The sequence below is a fragment of the Linepithema humile genome, chromosome 5, assembly GCF_040581485.1.
Source record: "Linepithema humile isolate Giens D197 chromosome 5, Lhum_UNIL_v1.0, whole genome shotgun sequence".
NCBI classification, from domain to species: Eukaryota; Metazoa; Arthropoda; class Insecta; order Hymenoptera; family Formicidae; genus Linepithema; species Linepithema humile.
Window position 1 is genome coordinate 1,225,000 of NC_090132.1, and position 20,805 is coordinate 1,245,804.

The window sequence follows — 20,805 nt, forward strand, 5'->3', positions numbered from 1 at the left end:
CGATGGATAAAATAATCTCTTTGATATGTCGATAGACAATAATTATTGCAAATTTTACGAATAGAATAAATATCATCCGTCAAACTTACTCACCTGGAACTATTATTACTGTTATTACTGTTTACTAGCTACAGTCCTAATTTTGATGAATAGCAGAGTTCGCAAAGGCGAAGTCTGTCATTAGCAATAAAACATTTTTGTTCGTAAGTTTTTTTTTATATGTATAACGGTATAAAATTATAAAAGATACTTAGCGGCATCACAAATTGGTACACGTATAAAAGACTAAAAATATTTTTCTTTTTGTTAGACAAAAAGTTATGTTCTCACACGCAATTTATAGGTGAGTCTGAATGCAGATTAATAACACTTTTTCTGTGTATAATCGAAATTATTTTTTAAAGAATATCGACTATATTAAAATTTATAAATAAATTTATTCAATAAGTATAATTTATATGATAAATATATTTAATAAAATCAAAAAATCTATTTAATAAAGTTTGACACCAATTATATTGACTCCAATGACATTTCAATTGTTAAAATTAGTACAAGAAGGCTTCTTTTTACCACTTCGATTTATCGCGCTCAAGCATGCAGCATTATTTTCTACTAATGCTATTCTTTTGATAAAAAGCGCATTGCTGAATAATGAGTACGGAAACACATCTTTCGTTTTGCAATCATTATCCACTAATTGAAACATTCTAAAAACAAGCAGATTTTCTGTTACAATGAATGATGAGCATTGAAATTACATAGAACGCATAATAAATAAAAAATACTAATCTTTATTAAAATTTTCTAATACGGAAGATGATTTATTAAAGTTCCTTGATTGTATTTTGTGCAATTTCTGTATTTCATGCAATCCCAATTCCCTGATTGTGCTCTGTAATTTTTTTAAATTGGCTATCGATTATTCGAACAATAGATAATACAACTGACTCGATTTGAAATTCGCTTTTGGAACGGCGCAACTTAATTGGCATTAATCCTGGTTTACTTTTCAACGATAAACAAGCCGTAGGTCGCTTTGATTGAAAGCGCATCTTCACGGCGCAACTGCTCAAGTGTGAAACGAACTCAATTGATAAATAAACGTTTCACAACGGAGGACAATGACGACGACGACGTCATTTGACGGAGAAAACGATCCACTTACCCCGGTCGAAATGTACCAAGGAAAATCCTTCGTTCTCGAGAATCGAGTCAGCGCATCCAATGATCGAGCTAGACTAGCTCGGGAGGTACGGGACTGGACGTTGGATCCTTCGTCACGCATCAGTACCAAGTTAGATGGGTAGCCTCCTCCTCTGAGCTTTTCACGGTCCCGGTATATAAACTAATGGCCCGGGCTAGCATGAATGTCAGTTAACATTTTATTGTCGAGCAGGTCGGTTTGAGAAAACGAAATACGTGCGCACTTCTGTTCTCGATAGAAGAAGAAAAAGTGATCGTAGAGTGTGCTATAAAAAGGCATATGAGACAACAAAAGGACTCCAGATGCTAGAAGATGTTACTATTATACGTGTTGCTTTTTCTGCCCGTGTTGGTCGCAGCGCAGGAATCGCAACCTACGAATACGACGGATCGAGAGATGCTACGAAACAACAGTTCCGGTGACGGTTTAGATTGGATTGGTGAAAGCTTCCTAAACGCCGTTGATACATTTCTTCCTGTTTCAAAATCGTATAATAGTATAGAAGGTATATTTACAAAAATAAATATTTGTTGCTGGATATGGCTATTAAAGCAATCCTTTTCTTTCTATTGCATGTTTGATGGTTTGGTAGAAAAAAATATAGATTTTGTTTTCCGCATAAATTTACATCTGAAAGGAAATAAGAAACCGATAAAATAATTTATATATGTTATAAAAATAACACATTAATTATTACTCTCACAAAATTCCGTCAGTATTTCATAACATTTTGAGTTTTAACAAAAACTTGCATTTTTTTATTCTCTAAGTTAAAAGTTATAAAATATTTTAACAATATTATAGTTATAATATGTATCTTTTATATTAATCCTATGCTTGCCAGTGTGTGTGTGTATGTGGGGGTGGGTATTTGGGTAGGTGTGTAGTGCGCGAGCGTGTGCGTGCGTGCATGTGTGTGTCTGACTTTTTGAAGATCAATAATGTTTTATCTAAATATATATATATAATTTTTCAGATAATAATTATGTTTAAAAAAATATATATATGTACATATTTTTTTAGCAAAATTGTTAAAGATTTCCTGGCATTTTAGGTTTATATTATTGAATTTCAAATAATTATGCAATAAGAAACTAAAGTGTGGTTACCAATTTCATCATCTATCATTATAGATCTTCGAAAAACTCTAACAGAGTATTAATAATCTTATTGTTAGTCATACTTTGCTATAAATCTTTCAGTCTTAATGGCTGCATTAGTGTTAAACAGAAGAAGCTACAGAACTTATAGTTATTTCAAAAGTGCTTAAAGAACAGAGTAATTATCTTATATAGTTTAGTGTTGAAACACCGTGTTCACAAAAATATTAATTGCGCTTGTAACGTATAATATTTTTTTTTGCAATAGCAATTATAAGCGCATCTTTTGTGTAAATTTTATGTAAAATATCCGTTATGTTTGTATTATGTAGAATAAAGACCAAAAAAAGTTGCGAGATAATGAGATAATAAATCTAGCGCCATATTTTAAATCTAGCCAAAAAAAAAAGACCGAATAATTTAACATGAAAAGGAATTATGAGATCGCATGCTAGTCAGTTACCGTTAAAGAAGCGTGTAATTGCACGTTTTGTCCATTACGTTATGATGCTTTTGGGTTTATGACGTGGAGCTTCTCGGTACAAAAACATAAGTGCTTTCTACTCTAGTTCGTTTTATTAACTTCCGTAACGATCGTGCCTAATAAGGAAGGCATACTTCGATGAAATTCGATATGTACATCCTGGTTTCGAGTAAAATTCTTCTACGATACGATATAATATTTGAAGCATGTTTAATAGAACGTTACTGACAATGTAATATACGTCGAGTGGGGATACATATGATACATTTCATCAATTCTATTTTTATGTAAAAATATATATGCATCTAAACATATATAACATGTTTATACAATTTCTTGTTGCACCTATTTTTATTTGTTAAATATCTTTTTATCAGTTGCAGAGGGTAAAGCAAAGAAGTTGAAGCTAAATAAATACGTTGTACCCTTGATTGTTGGAATAATTCTGATAAAATCGATTCTACTACCCATCACATTGAAGACATTGGCTATTCTAAGCGGAAAAGCCGTCGTGCTGAGTTTGATGAGCTTGATATTAGCAGCCATAGTCGGATTGAAAAAAGTCGCCCGGGAAAACAGTGACGTCCACAAACTCAGGCGACAGGATACATACAATTATGAGACTGAAGCGCAGGAATTCGAGCCTTATAGATTTTATAAAGAACAACGTAGAAAGAAATAATGAAAATTTAGTGACAGAATTTGAAGATTTTTCATTAGTTCCTCAATTATTCTTATTTTTATATTAATATTTATGTTAATATTATAAATTCTCTCTCTCTCTCTCTCTCTCTCTCTCTCTCTCTCTCTCTCTCTCTCTCTCTCTCTCTCCCCCCTCTCTCTCTACGTATATATATATATTTTATTGTTATAAATTTTAATTGGAAAATATGTTATTATGAATAATAATTATTAATTATTATAAAAATTAAAAATACAATAATATGTATTTATTTGTAGTATTAATTAGTATGTAGTATAAATTAGCGATATATTATTACTTTTTTATGTATTTGCTTATTTATACTTCAGCATCTACTTACAATAAGATACAATAAAATCGTGTTATATATAAGATCAGACATGTAAATATGACAAATTGCTTTATAAACACAGAAAAAAGACAATGTAATCATATTCCGTCGTATATATGCTGTAAAACTTCCTCTTGTTCAAATTAACACGTCAATGAAAGAGAATTTCACATTGGATTTGTGTTAAGTGCTTGAGTTAACTGGAACATATGATAATTGACTGTACACATTTGTGAAAGTTGCAAATACACAACAAAACTTGTAGACGGAGACACACAATGTGTATATATATATATAAAATTCTATTACAGTTTCATACGTTCATTTATTTAATTTTTCGATGATAGCAGATACAAAGTCTAAGAAAATTATTTTTCAAGATAGATTATCTGAATGTAACATCTGAGCTCATTTCACTGGCATGATGTAAGAGAAAGAGAGAAAGTTTCTTGAATCCGCAAGAATCTAATTTGCAAGTAGCGTATCTTTTTCTCAGCAACCGTTAAATTCTCAGTAACCGTCTGTGTTAAATTATTAATTATGTAAATAAATAAAACAATTTTTAATATAAATTTCAAAGGTGCAATTATGATGTATGAATTTTGTAATTGAAGCAAAAATATCAAGAATTAAGAACTAATTAAGAATAAATAAATTATTGTCCGTATTATAGAAAGGTGTTTATTTATTATCGTAAAGCACACAATTCTTACTGTGTATTTAAGAAAAATATAATGGAACATTGGCGTAAACAATATATTTGACGAACAAAAGATTGAGAGAAAGCGAGAAACGAATCGTTATTTTGTTGAGTGAAAAAAATGGGAAAAAAATAAAGATAAGGCGTATTGAAACCGGTTCGAATTTAGGTTGTCGACCTTCAGTTCTTAGCTCTATGCATTTTAGAAATGCCCTATGCATTTAGAAGTGCTCATATCTTTTTATGCGTTCATACTTTCTGGTACGATATGATAATTCCAGGAAATGCATACAATGGTCCTTAACAATGACAAGTTCATTGACATCATAAGAATACATTTTTTTTTTTTTTGAGAGAATAAATTATTCTTTTGATAACTTTTTGCTATACACAAAATCTGATATTTTATTTATTATATTTGTATTATAAAAGCAATACTAAAAAATAAAAATAAGATTCTATGGATGATTGACTCTCAATCCTAAATCGTATCCATTTGGAGATGTAAAAAATAGGAATTCCGAAATATTATATCGCATTGTAGAAAGTAATGAGTGTCGAAGGTATTTGTAAAGGTCCGATCCACACTATCGACCGCTCACGGTCCGCTCACGGTCCGATCAAATATTCTTCCATTATTTATAAAATATGTATTCACACTATGGGTAACGCTCAAGTTTCTGTCCGATCTCGCTCCGCTCTCAGCCCAGCAACGATCCTTCGAAAGAATATTTTGCCGGAGCGTGATCGAACTTGTCCGAACCGATAGTGTGAACAGGCTTTCGATCAATCCACCGTCAATTGTCGCAATCTGTTAGTGTCGAGCAGTATCGAGCAGTGTCAAACAGTGAAGCAATATGAAGCATAAAAAGCATATGAAGAATGAAAAATTTTGGTTATTTGAAAAAAGTACGTATAATTAAGAAAGAATAATTAGAAATTATTAATAAAAATTAAGCTGAATGAGCCAACGTAGGTTCTTAGTGCGATCCATATTTCGACATATCATTTCCGATAAAATCCATTGCGAAATAATCTGACTGTTGATTAACATTATTTAACACGATGATATTGTAATTTATTCCATGAACAATTGTTTTTATTCGCGTGCATTCTATGATATTTTGAGGTAGAAACTATACCAGTCATCTGTGAACGAACCGTGAGCGGACCGATAGTGTGGATCGGGCCTAACCCAGAAAATTAATCACAAAACTGTCTCCGTTCCTTCTAAGGAATACCGTTAAACGGAGGTGACGAAGTCCCCTCGTACCTGTTAAATATTTAAAAAGATGCGCATGAAGCACAATGGAATATCTCTCGAATAAGTTATCTGTTACCTTTCCAAGCGATTGTCATTTAAAAGACCACGATGATGATGGCCTTCACTATAAATTATTGTTTTGTCACTGACATCAATTTTTCTTCATTCGATATATTCTTACTTTTAATAGATAAGGAATTAATAAATAGTATTAAAATTGCTAAAGCCAAAAGTGATATTGTGAATGAACTTTCCTATTTTAAAGTGAATGTTTATCACATGTCATACTTATATAATAATTTTAAAACAAACTCAAATGTAATTTTACTTTCTCTCGTGTTTTAACAAATATATTTAATATTTTTGAAAAGAGCATAAAATTAGACAAAACCTATAATCACTGTTTATCATATCTTTAGATGTTGTTTGCAGCGTATCAATCACTTCAGAAAGCAAGATGTTAACCGCAAGTTTTTGTTTCTTTCTTACGATAATTATGTATCAAAAGTCGACGGCGACGTAATAAAATAACCGCGAGTGGACGAAAGTCGATGAATAAAAATTTTTATTAGCTTAGGTTACATCAGAAAACCCGTTGAGAAGACGTAAGCTGTAGGCCACGTTTTACAAGTTGAGCGTATGTCTGGGTCAAGGTGAGCGGCTTGATGCACGTGGTTATACGGGAATGCATCTGCTCGCTTCACCAAAGAAGCTGCACTATGATATTGAACTATGACGCTGATTCAAAAAGAGATTAATCGACATGTGAATAAAACGGATATTGTTTTACAGTTTTATTAAAAATTAAAGTTAAGTGTTCTCGCAGTGTACTTGCTTTGCTTATAACTCGGAAGAAAATTATGACCGTTTACATTAAGTGTCACCTAAATGCACACGCACACGCTGCTTGTAAGAAAAGTATACATCCGCGACCGTGAAGCACGTGCAATCGTGAATGACGAGGCGCGAAATGTATACCTGTCGCCGTCGATGTGGTCAGTTTTCTAAACAATCTACGGCACGTCTCAGAAAAGTTAGAAAGTGTCGTAAATCAAAATGTCATGAATTTTAAAATTTCAACAGAAAAAAGAAACATCTAAAAATAAAACACATTATTTTCAAGTATCCAAATTATTAGCCAAAAATTACGATATACTGTCGAACTTCTTGAGATGCAGCTTTGATCTCTGAGTGCAACGACCTCGAAAGTCCTTACTGCACATAAAAATAACTCCCCGAGTTCCTGAATTATTACTTCTTTTACTATTTTAAGCACTCTATGATAACGAAGTCGATAAACGAAGTTCGGGTGGAGAGTCTATTTTAGGGTCTATCAGTGCAATAATGCATCTCTCCACGCAGTCGCGCGTTTGTTTAAAAAATTATCGAAGAAAGTTTTTCTGGGGAGGTGGCCGCTGGTGTCTGCCCACAATAATGAGTCGTACGTCTTGTCATACGTTGTCGTCGTGCACGTCGTCGTTAACCAGAGTGGGGGATATCGAGGAGGGTCCTACATGGTGGATACCTATAAAGATTGAAGCGACGCAGGGCCAGGTCACACTTTGTTCCGAAAATTTTCCGGGGAGTTCTCTCGCACTCCATCTCCGGCCACCTATTCTCAGTGTTCTATTTCGCGACAACTTGCCAAGTGACTGAACGAGGAAGATGAACAAACTCCTGGTGGTACTTCTTGCTGCATATGTTGCAGCTGGACCTGCGAAACCTGTATTGCAATCAGTGGATTGTTTTACTTCCCACGATAATGAGTTCTTCAGTTGTTATTTTGTGAAGATCATCGCTGCTCTGAATAAAGCGGCTGTATCGGAAGACATCAACATCATCGATGGCGTAACTTTCGTACGAGATACACCAAGTATGTTTTTGTGCTTTACTTAAACTTGTAGTGCTTTATAATGCGTAAAAAAGTAATTGGTTAAGATCAGAATTTAAGTACATTTACAATGATACTTTATCAGAATTAATAGCACTATATGATATTAATAAAAAAAGGATTTATTATTGTAAAATTAAAAAATGTATTATATTATTAAAAAAAAAACAGAATATAAAAAATACAAAAAGTAAAAAAAAAAATATTAAGAAATAAGAAATTATTCAATTGCTTTTAAACATGCTTAACAAACTTATAACATCGTAATATCGCGTGGACAAACATATGTGCATGTATGCAGACATTCTCCATCATTTTTGTTTGTAGAAAGATGCAACTGTAAAGACAACTTTTCTAATAATTGACATTCATCCATCTAACATTTTTAACATCAACTGTAATTGCAAAAATTTTTTGTTACAGTGGAGAGGACTGCTAGGAATTTACAGCAGTCCGAATCGGAGATAATACAGGAATTACCACAGGATACGTCCGAGAGGACGACAAAACTTTTTATCATGTTCCTTGATGCAAGCAATTCCTTCTTAAGCAGTCACAGTTTGTCATTCAAGAAACTGTCCACAGAAACGGTTTCACGCGCTCTGAATGATGGTAAGTCTTATTTCTTACGCCTCTATTAAGTATCTCGATTGCGCAATCGTCCTTTCATCGATGTCTAGACGATTAACGTCACGGATTCGCGACGTCATGAGTATAAACGAATAAGCGCTTCAGCACGCCTTTCACCTTCGTGATATCTATATCTATATGGCGTCAGACCTGTTCCGGATAAACTCGTTCTTCAAGGAAACGCGATTCGCTTTCCTTCTCGATTGTATTCAAAAAAAGTTTTGGCTAATTATCGTTACATCGCTCATTAGAATTAGAATATAGTGCATGTTCGTCGATCAATACTTTCTTTAAATATATCTAACTTTTTAATTTCTATATTTTTCTATAGATCACCGTTTTAATGAATTTAAACTCTTTTCACGTATCAGAAAGTTAAACATGTTTCTGTGTATAATATTAAAGTACTATCGATCTTTATTAAGCGCTGTAATTATTGAAAATACAAGTTTTACCACCAAATAATTAATTAATCCTAGTCACAAAATAGTGTGACTAATAAATATATCTCTTTGATCAATTATATAACCAGCATTAATTATATTTACTTCTTTGTGAATAGGACGTGCCAAATTAAAGAAGTGGATTTGGCCACTGGTCTATGTGGGATTCAAGGTTGTAATGATACCCCTGGTTGCTAGCGTTATTCTTCTGGTTTTCAAAGCTTTAATTCTGGGTAAAATCGCCCTTCTGCTTAGCGGTTACGCAATGTACGACCAATTTATTAGCAACAAGTTGTCGACTAGTGATGTCAACCAGAATTTCGTACCTAATCCCCCCATCCATGACAGCTTTGCCGGAAATTGGTTTGCTGCTTCCGAACATCCAGGATATAGGAGCTTGGACGAGACGAAAGCTGACGCGAAAATCGACGCCCATAATTTGGCATATTCCGCGCACAAACCGCAAACTCCCAATGTTATCGAATAAACGAGACTTCTCACTCGGAATTTCATTCCATTCATCTGACATGGAGAGACTTTCAAAAGGGTTTAAAAATACCGAAAGCCATATCCAAGAGCCAAAAAATTGTCTCGAGGCCATTGGACCCACCTACGACTGCTAGATTAGTATACCTATACCTATATATACCTATATTTATATATGTTACATATTTATATACGTATAAGTGTTTTATGTACGTCGAATGTAATTAATCGATTCTATGAGTTATTGAACAATCGTATGTGTCAAATAATTAAATTCTACTTGTATATTTAATAAATCATTTATGAAAAAAAAATTAGTGCTTGTTACATTGCTTTACTTATCTGTCTACAGACATGAGATGCGAGAAATCTCCTTTCATGAATCGTAAATAAAAAGTAAATTTCCAATTCAGAGAAATTATCGCAAAAATCTGACGCAGCGCAGTGCATGGAAAATCGTACGTGATCAGTTTCTGCTAGTGCGAAATATTGACCCGGCGTGCAATCACAGAGCTCATATGTGATTCCGATCGGATATGGACATACCTACAGGTCATTTACACTCCCACTTCTGTCTTCTGCGATCTTTCTTTTTCTTTAGCTGTTGTCTCTGTCATTCGTTCCATTTCTTTTCCTCGAGTGGCTTTCAACTGGTTGATTCGGGACACAAGTTTAGCATACTATCACCAAGAGACACGGAAATCTAATTTTCACCAGAAAGCTCGTGAACGAATGCAATAATGATGTATGCTGATTGTAAAAGATAATTGCTTAGAGCCAATCCTCCAAGCCATTGTATGCATATGCCATGCAAATAATTTTAACTACCAATGCATAAATAAATTAGAAATTTTTTTACATAAGACAAATTTTTAAATAAAAGAAATTAATGGGGGGGGGGGGAGAAAGGCAAAAAGAACTAAATGCGCGAGTGTTAATGACACAAAAACAACAACTAGATGGAAAAAATACAAAACAAAAAAAAAAGACGTTTTGATCCGACTTCCGAATCTTCCTCAGTTTGATGAAAATGGTGCGATGGTCACGCGTTTTTTAAATAAATTTAATAACGTAAAATATATGCTAAAAGAGCAACTAACCGACAAAATGTAATTATATTTTTGAAATTTAATATTCTTGTAGTTTCGTTCAATTCATGTTAAAATAAACTGGGCTTTTAGTAGGTTGAAGAATATTCTCATTTCTATATTAAATTTTTATTGAATGTAACGTTGTTAATTTTATACAAAACTAATTTTTGTTTCAATATGTTGCTAATTTTACATAAAAATAATGGCTTGTAAATAAATGCAAACTACTGGGAAAAATTGATGTATAATTAATCAAAAAAATCCAGCAAAAAATAGCAAAAACAAAACCCACTTTCAATTAGAAAAATCGTGGAGTTGAAAAAGAAAGAATCTATCCTAGACCCGAGAGTTTGAAAGTGATCACGAATAAAAGGAAAATTCGTTTATACCGGCGTACTCAACGTCACGCGATTCTTGTGCTATGCATGCTCATGCTCGCTCTTCAGAGAGTCGGCAAAATTAAAATTCTCGGCACTACTGCCCTTGCACGTTGCTTGCCAAATGGTTCACTATGGCCCCACTACCTATCGATTGCGGGTCGTATAAAAGAAAAAAAAACTCTGGGGGCAAACAGTCAAAATCGTTTGTTCGAAGTCGCGCTGTAGCACTTCGTGGGACAATGAAGACGAAAATAATCATCGTCCTGGCGTTGCAACTGGCGACGTTGGTGGTAGCCGACTCAAACCAGGAAGATGGAAACAGTTTAGAGTATCTAGAAGGGAGACTCACGAGGGCGATGGACGAACTCAACAGAAAGGATACCATCGGTATTTACGGTGATATCGTCACCCTGGAGAAGATCGCGGAAGATGGGGAGCCGTCGGAAAAGAGCGCGGATCCTCTTGTAAGCAGAATCGAAAAATTTTTGCAGACCCGAAGAATAGAAATTAATTTTCCTAATGACGCTTCAACGGCCGGCTTGTTTGGACGCGCTCTTGGCCAACACAACATCGACATAGAACTCAGAAGTCTGACACACGGAGCGTCCGAAGGTAAACGATACATCAGAGAAAAATTGCTATGATGTTTTTAATAGAAGAAGAAATTGAATGTTAGCATTGTTTTATGTTTACTAAATAGAGCAAAAAAATGTTGCCAAATTTGTGAATTAGAGGCAATTGGAGCATTTATTTCTTAATTTCGCATAACGAGATTGCGATTAGGATAATTTGGGGAAATATATTATTTTCAGAGTTACTAAAACCATTTCAGAAATGTGAGATCTAGAGAGAGAGAGTGTGTGTATAATGTATAACACAAGATACTTAATATAAAACTTACTAAATCGCACCTTTTCAATAGGATTACTAAGTTTGAAAAACAATAATCCTTATTTATTATAACATATTGCTGCCTTATATACTATATAGACTATATATAACAATAAAGAAAATAGTAATCCTTAGTTAAATAATTAAAACGTGTATTATTTGACATAAAGAAACAGAATATACTAAAGTGTTATAATTTTCAATTTTCTATTGCAATAAATGATATTTACTTACAATTGTAGATAATATGTTTTCATGCATCAAAAATATTCTAAATTAAAAAAAAAAATACAAGGACTATTGCTACACAAAATAACATCTATCCATCCTTATATAACGAGTAAAATGTTCTCTATTTTTCTTTAAAATATCTATTTAATTTATTTCGTAAAATATATTTAATTTTTCTATACTTGAACGAAACTTATCGTAATCTGGTCTTACACTCTATCTTTCTTACATACGTGTTAAACTTAGATATTCTGCAACCGTTTTCTACAACTAGCTATTGATGGCAACATTAGATTTAGAATTTTGTCAGATTCTTGGATCTAACATAACAGTTTCGTGTTCTTCCGCTACGTTCCGATCTGCTATGAATACATCATTCAGTGGACTCAAACTTATAGAGCCTCACCTTTCTAAAGTCTTACCAATGAGGTTTAAGTAGTTCACGAATCTCGTAAGTGATTGGCTGGAAAGTGTAACTTGCTGCATCTTCCTTTTCGATTCGGTTGCGACCGATATACCATTCACCTTCCTTTTTTCTAGTGCAGCTTATCCTTTTTCATATTTATCAATTTTTATGTTCACGCATTTGTAATGCGTAACATATTTGTCATACGATTTTGAAAATACTCAAAAATTTGGGCACGCGATTATCGATGTTCATTGATGATTACTGAAAAAGGGAGATAAGAGCGACCGAAACGAACAGATTTCGTAGAAGAAAGCTGCAGTGTCCCACTTCCAGCATATCCGTGAAAACGCATGCCAGAGGTGGGAGTGGATCGAAGTGGGTTACCGTTTGATAGGTCTGGTGGGATTCCGGGTTTCTGGGACGGCTACCGCGAGGGGATGTCTGAGAAGGACCTTGAACGAGAGTGTCGCATGTCGAAGAAAGTAGATTGGATGATGAACGACCGTTATGGTCTTTTAGAAATGCTCCTCGATCATCAAAGCATTCTGCGATTATCGATATCATTTTTTGTGTGTATTAATCACGCTCTCTATATTTCTATCACATTTAACACGAATTTTATTTATATTTCGCGGAGTTTTAGCAGGATTCTTACAATTCGATATTTAAATATCATTCTTTCATCCTTTTGTTATAATTATTAGAAATTTAATATACCATATCGTGTAATAACTTATTGAAATACTTTGGCGGGGAAGAACGCTATATAATTATTTGATTATTCACAAAGTATTGTATGTTACTTACTAATTTGCAAAATATACATTACAGCGCGTACAAGATTGAAGAAGCTGATCTTACCGCTGTTGCTCCTACTGAAAGTAAAGGCAGTGATCATTTTGCCCATCGTGATCACCCTGATCGGATTAATAAGCGTCAAGGGCTTGAGCGTAGGTCTCACGGCGCTCGTGCTTTCCGGCGCACTAGCCCTGAAGTCCCTTGTCGCACCACCGCCACCGCCAAGGGTCAGCTATGGAGTTGTAAGGCCGCATGAAATTCATCACGATCACTGGCACAGGTCGGAGCAAGAGGTCAACCAACCCTACAGAGGCTGGACACCCGAATACAATGGCGAACAGTATCCATACCACGAAATTCCGTAGAATGCAATGCGCCTTGCCATTCGTTCATTTATTTATTTATTTATTGTGTGCCTGCATATACTTGTTTTATGAACTAAAATAAATCATTCTTCTTTTTGTAAAATACCTTCTTGATCATTGCGACATCGGCATCAGTGACATCGTATCTAATCGTGACATCAACGTCACTTCGGACAGTTGTCAAATGCGTCATGTCATTGCGATACCGGCAAATTACCAAGCTCGGACATATCATATTTTTCTAACGCTTGACCTAAATGCTCACGTGACAGCGATATTGATAATAAGAAATGCTTGCAATGGGTGTATAAAATTTCACATTGTAGACGTCGTATCTTCATCGTGGCATCGACGTCACTTCGGACAATTGTCAAATGCGTCATGTCATTGCGATACTGGCAAATTGCCGGGCTCGGATGCATCATATTTTTCTAACTTTCGACCCAAATGCTTGCGTGATAGCGACACCGGCAATAAGAAATACTTGCGATGTATTGAAATTTGTAAATAATTAAATAAATATTGAGAAATGCATATGCGTATACATATGCATACACATAACTGTAAGCGGGTTACTCAGTCGGTCAGACGGGAAGGCCAATGTCCCAGATGGGAGTTCACGGACGGAGAGAAGACAGAGCGATGCGTTAGGAAGGTGGGAGGTGGTGGAGAAAGACCGGATCGCGCGCGCGAGTAGGGGAACTAGGAAGAGAAAGGAAATGAGGTTACTATGTCAGGCGTAGTAGGAAAGCGGATCGTAACGGACCGTGGCTACGATTGGTCCCCCACCGAGTTATCCCCCACGATACCTTGTACGAATCAAGGTTAGTGTGTCATTACCCTCCACGTGTTTCCCCACCGCGTGGTTCAGCCCAACAGGTACGGCCGCACGGCCGTGGCCTTCATAGTGGGGATCGGAATAACGGTATCGGTTGTGATTAGTCGAGACGCCTCGAGAGGTGGTACGGTCAATGCGGCTATATATCAGCCGTACGAGAGGATAGCACCGTTGAGAAGTGACGAACGCTATGCGGGACGTAGGCTATCGACTCATGCTGAGGCATCTTTCTTTCATACACGTTAATATTTATTAAAGTCCAGACATGCCACACAAGTTTTTCACACGTATATCATATTCAAATCATGTTTTATGTTGCCTTTAATATTTGACGCCTAATATTCTCTACATATAAAAAATGTAAATAACAATTAAATTCTTTGCTTGAATGATCGATAATTAGTTTTCCTTATCTACAATTAGTTTTCCTTATCTACAATGAAATTGTACAACATATATTTGCCAATAAAGCTGGAAATATTATTGTATATTTTTTTATATCTAATATTAAGCGTTAGAAATATTTTTCTGAGTTCAGCGTCAACAAATTGTGAATTTGTAAATTTTTTTTATTAATGATTGCTTAAAAATTCTATATATTTTTATATACTTTTCTTCAAATAGTTTTCGTAAAAAATATACTTTCATAAGTATGAAACATATACAATTAGTATAAAATTATATATAAGTTTTTTGAACAATAATATGTAGTCTCCGGAAAAATAAAGTTTTTTTAATGCTTATAGCTCGTTATGAGATATTCTTTAAATAATTTGAGATTTTTTGCAATAACAATCATATATTTTGCTATTATATACCATGTGAAACTGTGCGCTTTCTTATATTGTAGATAAATATCAATTAATTATGTACAAAAAAAATAGTTCGCAAAAAATATGAATACTAATAAACTATTCGCAAAAATAATAATAATTAAATTTAATTCTTTATTTAAACTATTAATGTTTATTCAAATTAACAATTAATTTTCTTTGCAATTAAATATAATTGTATATATATTCATACTATTACTTTCATACTATAATTATCTATCATATTATTATTTTACGAACCGTAAAAACCGTTAAAATTATCATAAATATTTTAGGATTTATCAGTGGTAAATCAAATTTGTAATTTAGAAATGTAGTCTAACAGAGGTATCCACTCCTCATTTTAGGTAAGAATGTAGATCCGGGAAATCTTTTACGGATCTCAACATTTCGATCGCTATCAATAGCGGCAATTGCTTGCGGCAATAAATTATTTCATACCTTGACATGATTGGGCCAACAGTGACCGGATTATTCGAAATATAACTTACAGAAAACGGCAACGTAATACGACGACTCAATCACTGTATTCTTATCTAATCTATCACTGCAGAGAAGAAATTTGTGGTTTAACGTTCACTTGGCTCGCTTGAGAAAAAAAATGCGAAAGTATAAAATAAACGCGTTGCATTTTAAGTGCATAAAGCGGATGTGCGTTCTCAAATTAATGAGGTCTATGCAATCACTCGGGCAGTACCAAGTATCAGAAGCAGCAATTCCACCTTCCTTCAGTCCTTGTTTCATGCTTCAACGTACAAATTGTATACGCACTATGTGCATACATTCATATGGAGCATTTCCTCAGCATATAAATTTATCAATTTTCTAAAAGTAATCGAAAAAATGATTTTTAATTAATTAAAATGATTTGAAATTTATCAGAATTTTAGAGGAAGAATAATAACGCAATATTACAGATTCTGTACAAATATACAAGATATCCATACGATCAAAATGATAATTTTCCCGTTAAAGCACTGGAATGTCAATTTTTTTCCGACAAAGAAGCGGCCCAAATTGAAGAGATACCAAACTCTCTCTGCTCCTGAAATATGACAATTTATATTCCTGTGCGTATGTGCGTTATAAAGTAAGAAAGAACAATGATCGCTTTCCCAGAAGAAAGCAAGCCATCCGTAAAAATATCGAAGGTACCGTTTATTAACGGATAATATGGTAAACAACGTTCCGCACGCCTATCAATTTTCAGCTCTTCAAGACGAACAATTTCCCTAGGTTATATATATTTTTCTAAATTCCTAACAGTACTATATAACTGACATACCAATAATTTCGATGGGTAGGAACACGATATGCTGCGATAACCGTTGGAGAAAAATTATTGACGCGTTATCTTCGCTGATCCAGCGTGAATGTTTTCTGAATTATTGCAAATTGATGGGTAAGTGCGAGCGACTTTCTTAAAACAACGACTATCTCGATTTCGACTGAAAATAGGGTAACCAAGGCGTAACTGAACGCACAATAATCTTCATACACATTCATCTGCTGTAACATCATATTCGCTTGTAAATGTGAATTACTATCTATTATTTTCAGAATTCATTTTATGGAGAAACTCTATACTTTGCTTTTAATTTCATATACCTACTAAAATTATGAATATAATGCAAAAGATTCTTTGATATTTGTAGTTTAAGAAAATAAAAATTAGTTACGCACGCGATGAATATTTGACTAATAAATTAATAATTACTTCGTTTTATTAATGTATTTAATTGAGGCTTATTAACCCTTTCATTTCGAAATTATTTAACAGCTGCAATCAAATTTTTTTTCATGTTTTTGTGCATATTACATAACAAATAAATCTAAAAGAACTAAACATATTCATAGATATGCGAATATATCTGGCAGAATAGTATTTTATTTCATAATTTTAAATATGTAGCCATATGTGGCTACAGCGGGAACGAAAGGATTGAATAAAATTAAATAGATATAAATACTATTATTCGTGGGAACATCTCTTTTCCTTTTATTTTTTTCTACTTGCCTATTTGATGGTAAATCACGAGATTAAACAGCATTGTTTTTATTGAATGTCCCAAATACAACGTAACATTGCGGTTTCAAACGTTAACGTTGCAAAAAACAGGAAGCACGGATTATACGCAGATTACAAATGCTGGCTGTCCTGATTGAGTCTCGATTGAATAAAAAAGACGATAAAATTGGAATGCCAGATTGAGTAAATGTGAATGAACACACAAGGTAGAGCTGCATACCGTTTTTTATTCTTACAATTATCGATTTAATTTGCAAAAGATAAATGCAAGACATTTTTCGATATCAATCCGTTCCTTTCGCCGATATTTACGACCGCGAAGCCGACGCCTCAATCTCACTCGATCTGTCGCGTACGATTTCACGATAACAAGAACAGTATGACGTGCTCGAGATAGCACGATTATTAACGAAAGGAAGGCACCGAGCGAAAAGGAAGCAACAAATTGTGAAATGGATGCCTGGGGAAGAAGGCTAGTCCGTTCTAAGTCGGCACACCTGCCGCACAGGCATGCAAGCGCGACTGTATCTCGAGATGTGCAGCGCGCCGCCACCGCGTGTGCATACGTATACGCGTACGGTGCGATAAGATCCCAGTCGAGTTGCTCGTGAAAATCGACTGCGTACTTTCACATCGGCAGATCCGTCTGAAGCGCCGTTGCTCGAGCGTGGCGCGCGAAAATCGGATCTCCTACGAGCTAGCTAAACTGGGCTGATTTAAAGTAGGACTCCCGTCTCGTTTCGCTTTGCCTGCAATAACAATTTCTATGGTATACCCATCGATGAGCTTTTCAATTGGCGATTTTTATTCACCTTCAGTTCGCGAATTGCGCATAATTTGTCTCGTCGTCCTTTTGGTTTCGTTTCTGTGAAATCGAAAGTGATCTCGTGCCGGGCGATCGGACGCTGACGATATAAGCGGCCGTTGTTGAGCAATTAATAAGTGTTTCAAATGATTGATCCAATTGATTATATAAATCCCTTTGTCATAATGTTGTCACTAATTACGTGTTAACTCCTGTTTCACTTTGCAAATATATATAAAACAGCATTCGTTTTTTTGCAGAAACGATTTCTACATACAGCCGGATTTAAGAAATATAGATCAGTAACTAGATTTACTTTTACAAATTTTCCGATGTACAAATTGAATTATGAGAAACAAATATATTTAATTGTGTAAAACTTTGGTGCACAGATTTATAATTTTTATAAATCATCTCATAAATTTATGTACAATGTAAATTTTCGAAATAATTTGTATTTGTAAAAATACAAATAACGTGAAGAATTTCTTTGTAAATTATAATCAATGAGATAAATAATGGCGCGTGCCAGTGAAAAATAATAAAATTGTTAATGAATGAGTGTATTAATCGAATGTTGTTTTGGTCAATTGCATATGTATTATTCGTAACTGCTGTTGACACGATTAAATTGCGTCTAGCCTTCGCTCTCATTCATCATCCCGTACCCGTTCATTGTTTTTCTTTTTTCCATAAATTTGACTCAGATTCGAATTCTCCGCTCTATTTGACGCTCCCTCTCGCCACTACTGCGGACGGCTGCGAGAGGCCTTGCCTCCTCTTCAACGTCCGCAAAGAAGAGAGTTCCGTCGCCGGTGTTCTCGTCTACGGAGAATGTATGAAATGACCGAAAGGCAAAAAGGAAAAAGGACTCTACCCGGTGACTCGCTCTATATATACTGCAAGTATCCGAGGCTAGGCCCAGTGCACGATACGCGTCTCGTCCGTCAGCTTCAAGGTCCTTCGTCTTCGAGGATATCGTCGCGCTGCTGGCGATTCGTAGACCCGGGACGAAAAAAAAAATAACCCGCACGAATCCTTCTTTCTTCGATCGGATTTCGAGAGAAAAGGAATTCGCGATGAAAGGAATTACGCACGTCGTCCAATTGTCACGTTGTCATCTCCTTCTTCTGGTACTGGTTCTCTCGGGATGCGCCAGTGCGGAGATCGAGAGACGTGCCTCGAGGCAAATAGTCGAAGAAACGCCGGAAAATCTGGCATCCAATTTAAACAAAGATTGCGGGAAGTCATACAGTGCCACGTGCCTCAAGCTGGACGTGGTGTCCTTCTTGGATAAATTATCGGAACAGCAGGATATAGGTATCCTGCCGGGTGTATCTGTCGTCAAGGAGAACAGCTCCACCGATGTCCCGACGTCGGAAGTAGTCGCCAATCTGGCGAGAGACTTTCCAGATGTCGAAAAGAGGCTGGATGCCTACTTGGTTCACAAGGTTGGCAGTTACCTTAACAGCCACTCGATCTCCATCAAGCTTTTCGATCCGAAGACCTTCGAAGCTGCCAGAAGCTTCAATGAAGATGCACTCGCGCAACTCGGCTTGGGTGGCAGCCAAAATGTTGAAACAGGTTAGAAAATTTCATTTACTTATGAATGAGTGCCGATGCATAATAAAAATTATATAATCAAACAATTCGCAAGACAATTTATTTGACTGAATCGGATCTGCATACTTTTTTCCATTTTATTATTCATGTGTTTCAAAATATTAATCACTTCTTTACATTCGAACACAGGACGTAAGAAGGACAAGGGTAACGGCGCCCTGATGGCCGGTCTGTTGATGATGAAGGGAACCCTCGGCGCGGTTGGTTTCGGCGCCTTGGCGCTCCTCGCGGGAAAAGCCCTGATGACCGGCCTTATGGCGCTCATGCTATCAGCCATCATCGGGCTCAAGTCTTTGGCAAGCCACGGCGAAAAGAAGACCACGTACGAAATTGTTAGCAAGCCTGTGTACTCCAGTTCGCACACGCACAGCTCGGAGGAGCATCATGGACACGGATACGGGCACTCCGGATATGGCAGATCCCTCGATTCCGTTCACGACTCCTTGCAACAGGGCGTGCTCAAGTACGGCAACGCGCGCGATCGCAGATCAATCTTGCAAAATTAATCTCCGATTCATCAATCAATCCCGACGAGGCGTCTGCGCGCACTCGTCGATACACAACAAAAAAGCACATTAGCACATCTCTACCTCACCGAATTTCCTTTCTGTCTTTCCTTTCATCCTCACGCACTGTCGCTCCTGTTTCATCTGTCTCTTTACTTCTATTCATCTCGCTGTGCTCCTCCATCTCTTATCCTTCGCCATCGTAATATTTCTCGCTCGTCTCTCCAAGATCTCGTCTAATCTCATTTCATCTTGGTTCAAACGTTATCACCTTTATTATCATCTATAGTCACGTAGGTATTTATTGCGGTCGCATCTCAACTGGTTCGACTATCGTGGAAGCGTACCATCGCCGTGCACGCAAATTGCCCAAAATCATGTACATGATTTTTTTTTTTTGAATATTTATTATTTTGTTATTGTAAAGTTGTAATAATAAAGAATATTTGTAAAGATATACTGTTGTATATTACTGCAATAATTTGCGGCGGTTAAGAATCATATAGTAAAAAACGCAAAGTGCCAAGTACGTGCCAAGCAGTTTTTCCACAATAACGTCAGTAAATAAGTAAGTAAATAAGAACGTTTATTGTAATGTTTAGCGATAACTATCAGGGATTTGTTAGTTCAAATGAGGAAATTGAACTCTTCTAACTGCTAGTCGTAAATGCATCGTGTGCAACCGTATCACGCGCTGAAAAGTCTGCACATACTTTCTGTTACGGCAATTTAATCTTCACGGTTAAACGTAGATATCTCTGAAGGTG

General features: G+C 35.5%; 4 protein-coding genes across 4 annotated transcripts; all 4 read left to right on the forward strand.

Moving 5' to 3' along the window:
• Positions 1-1,206: 1,206 nt before the first annotated feature.
• LOC105675273 (uncharacterized) lies at positions 1,207-4,780 on the forward strand. The gene is made up of 2 exons (XM_067355645.1): positions 1,207-1,712; positions 3,169-4,780. Exons 1-2 carry the CDS (start codon positions 1,520-1,522, stop codon positions 3,471-3,473), a joined length of 498 nt encoding a protein of 165 aa, XP_067211746.1. The 5' UTR covers positions 1,207-1,519; the 3' UTR covers positions 3,474-4,780.
• A 2,506-nt stretch (positions 4,781-7,286) lies between these two features.
• Osi14 (DUF1676 domain-containing protein Osi14) lies at positions 7,287-9,820 on the forward strand. Its single transcript, XM_012372698.2, has 3 exons — positions 7,287-7,662; positions 8,104-8,292; positions 8,873-9,820. The coding sequence occupies exons 1-3, from the start codon at positions 7,455-7,457 to the stop codon at positions 9,238-9,240; spliced, it is 765 nt and encodes a 254-aa protein (XP_012228121.2). The 5' UTR covers positions 7,287-7,454; the 3' UTR covers positions 9,241-9,820.
• Positions 9,821-9,872: 52 nt separating this feature from the next.
• On the forward strand, positions 9,873-13,447 carry LOC105675504 (DUF1676 domain-containing protein Osi15). The gene is made up of 2 exons (XM_012372702.2): positions 9,873-11,322; positions 13,073-13,447. Exons 1-2 carry the CDS (start codon positions 10,842-10,844, stop codon positions 13,402-13,404), a joined length of 813 nt encoding a protein of 270 aa, XP_012228125.2. The 5' UTR covers positions 9,873-10,841; the 3' UTR covers positions 13,405-13,447.
• A 5,100-nt stretch (positions 13,448-18,547) lies between these two features.
• On the forward strand, positions 18,548-20,046 carry Osi16 (DUF1676 domain-containing protein Osi16). The gene is made up of 2 exons (XM_012372690.2): positions 18,548-19,493; positions 19,662-20,046. The coding sequence occupies exons 1-2, from the start codon at positions 18,989-18,991 to the stop codon at positions 20,036-20,038; spliced, it is 882 nt and encodes a 293-aa protein (XP_012228113.1). The 5' UTR covers positions 18,548-18,988; the 3' UTR covers positions 20,039-20,046.
• Positions 20,047-20,805: the final 759 nt, after the last annotated feature.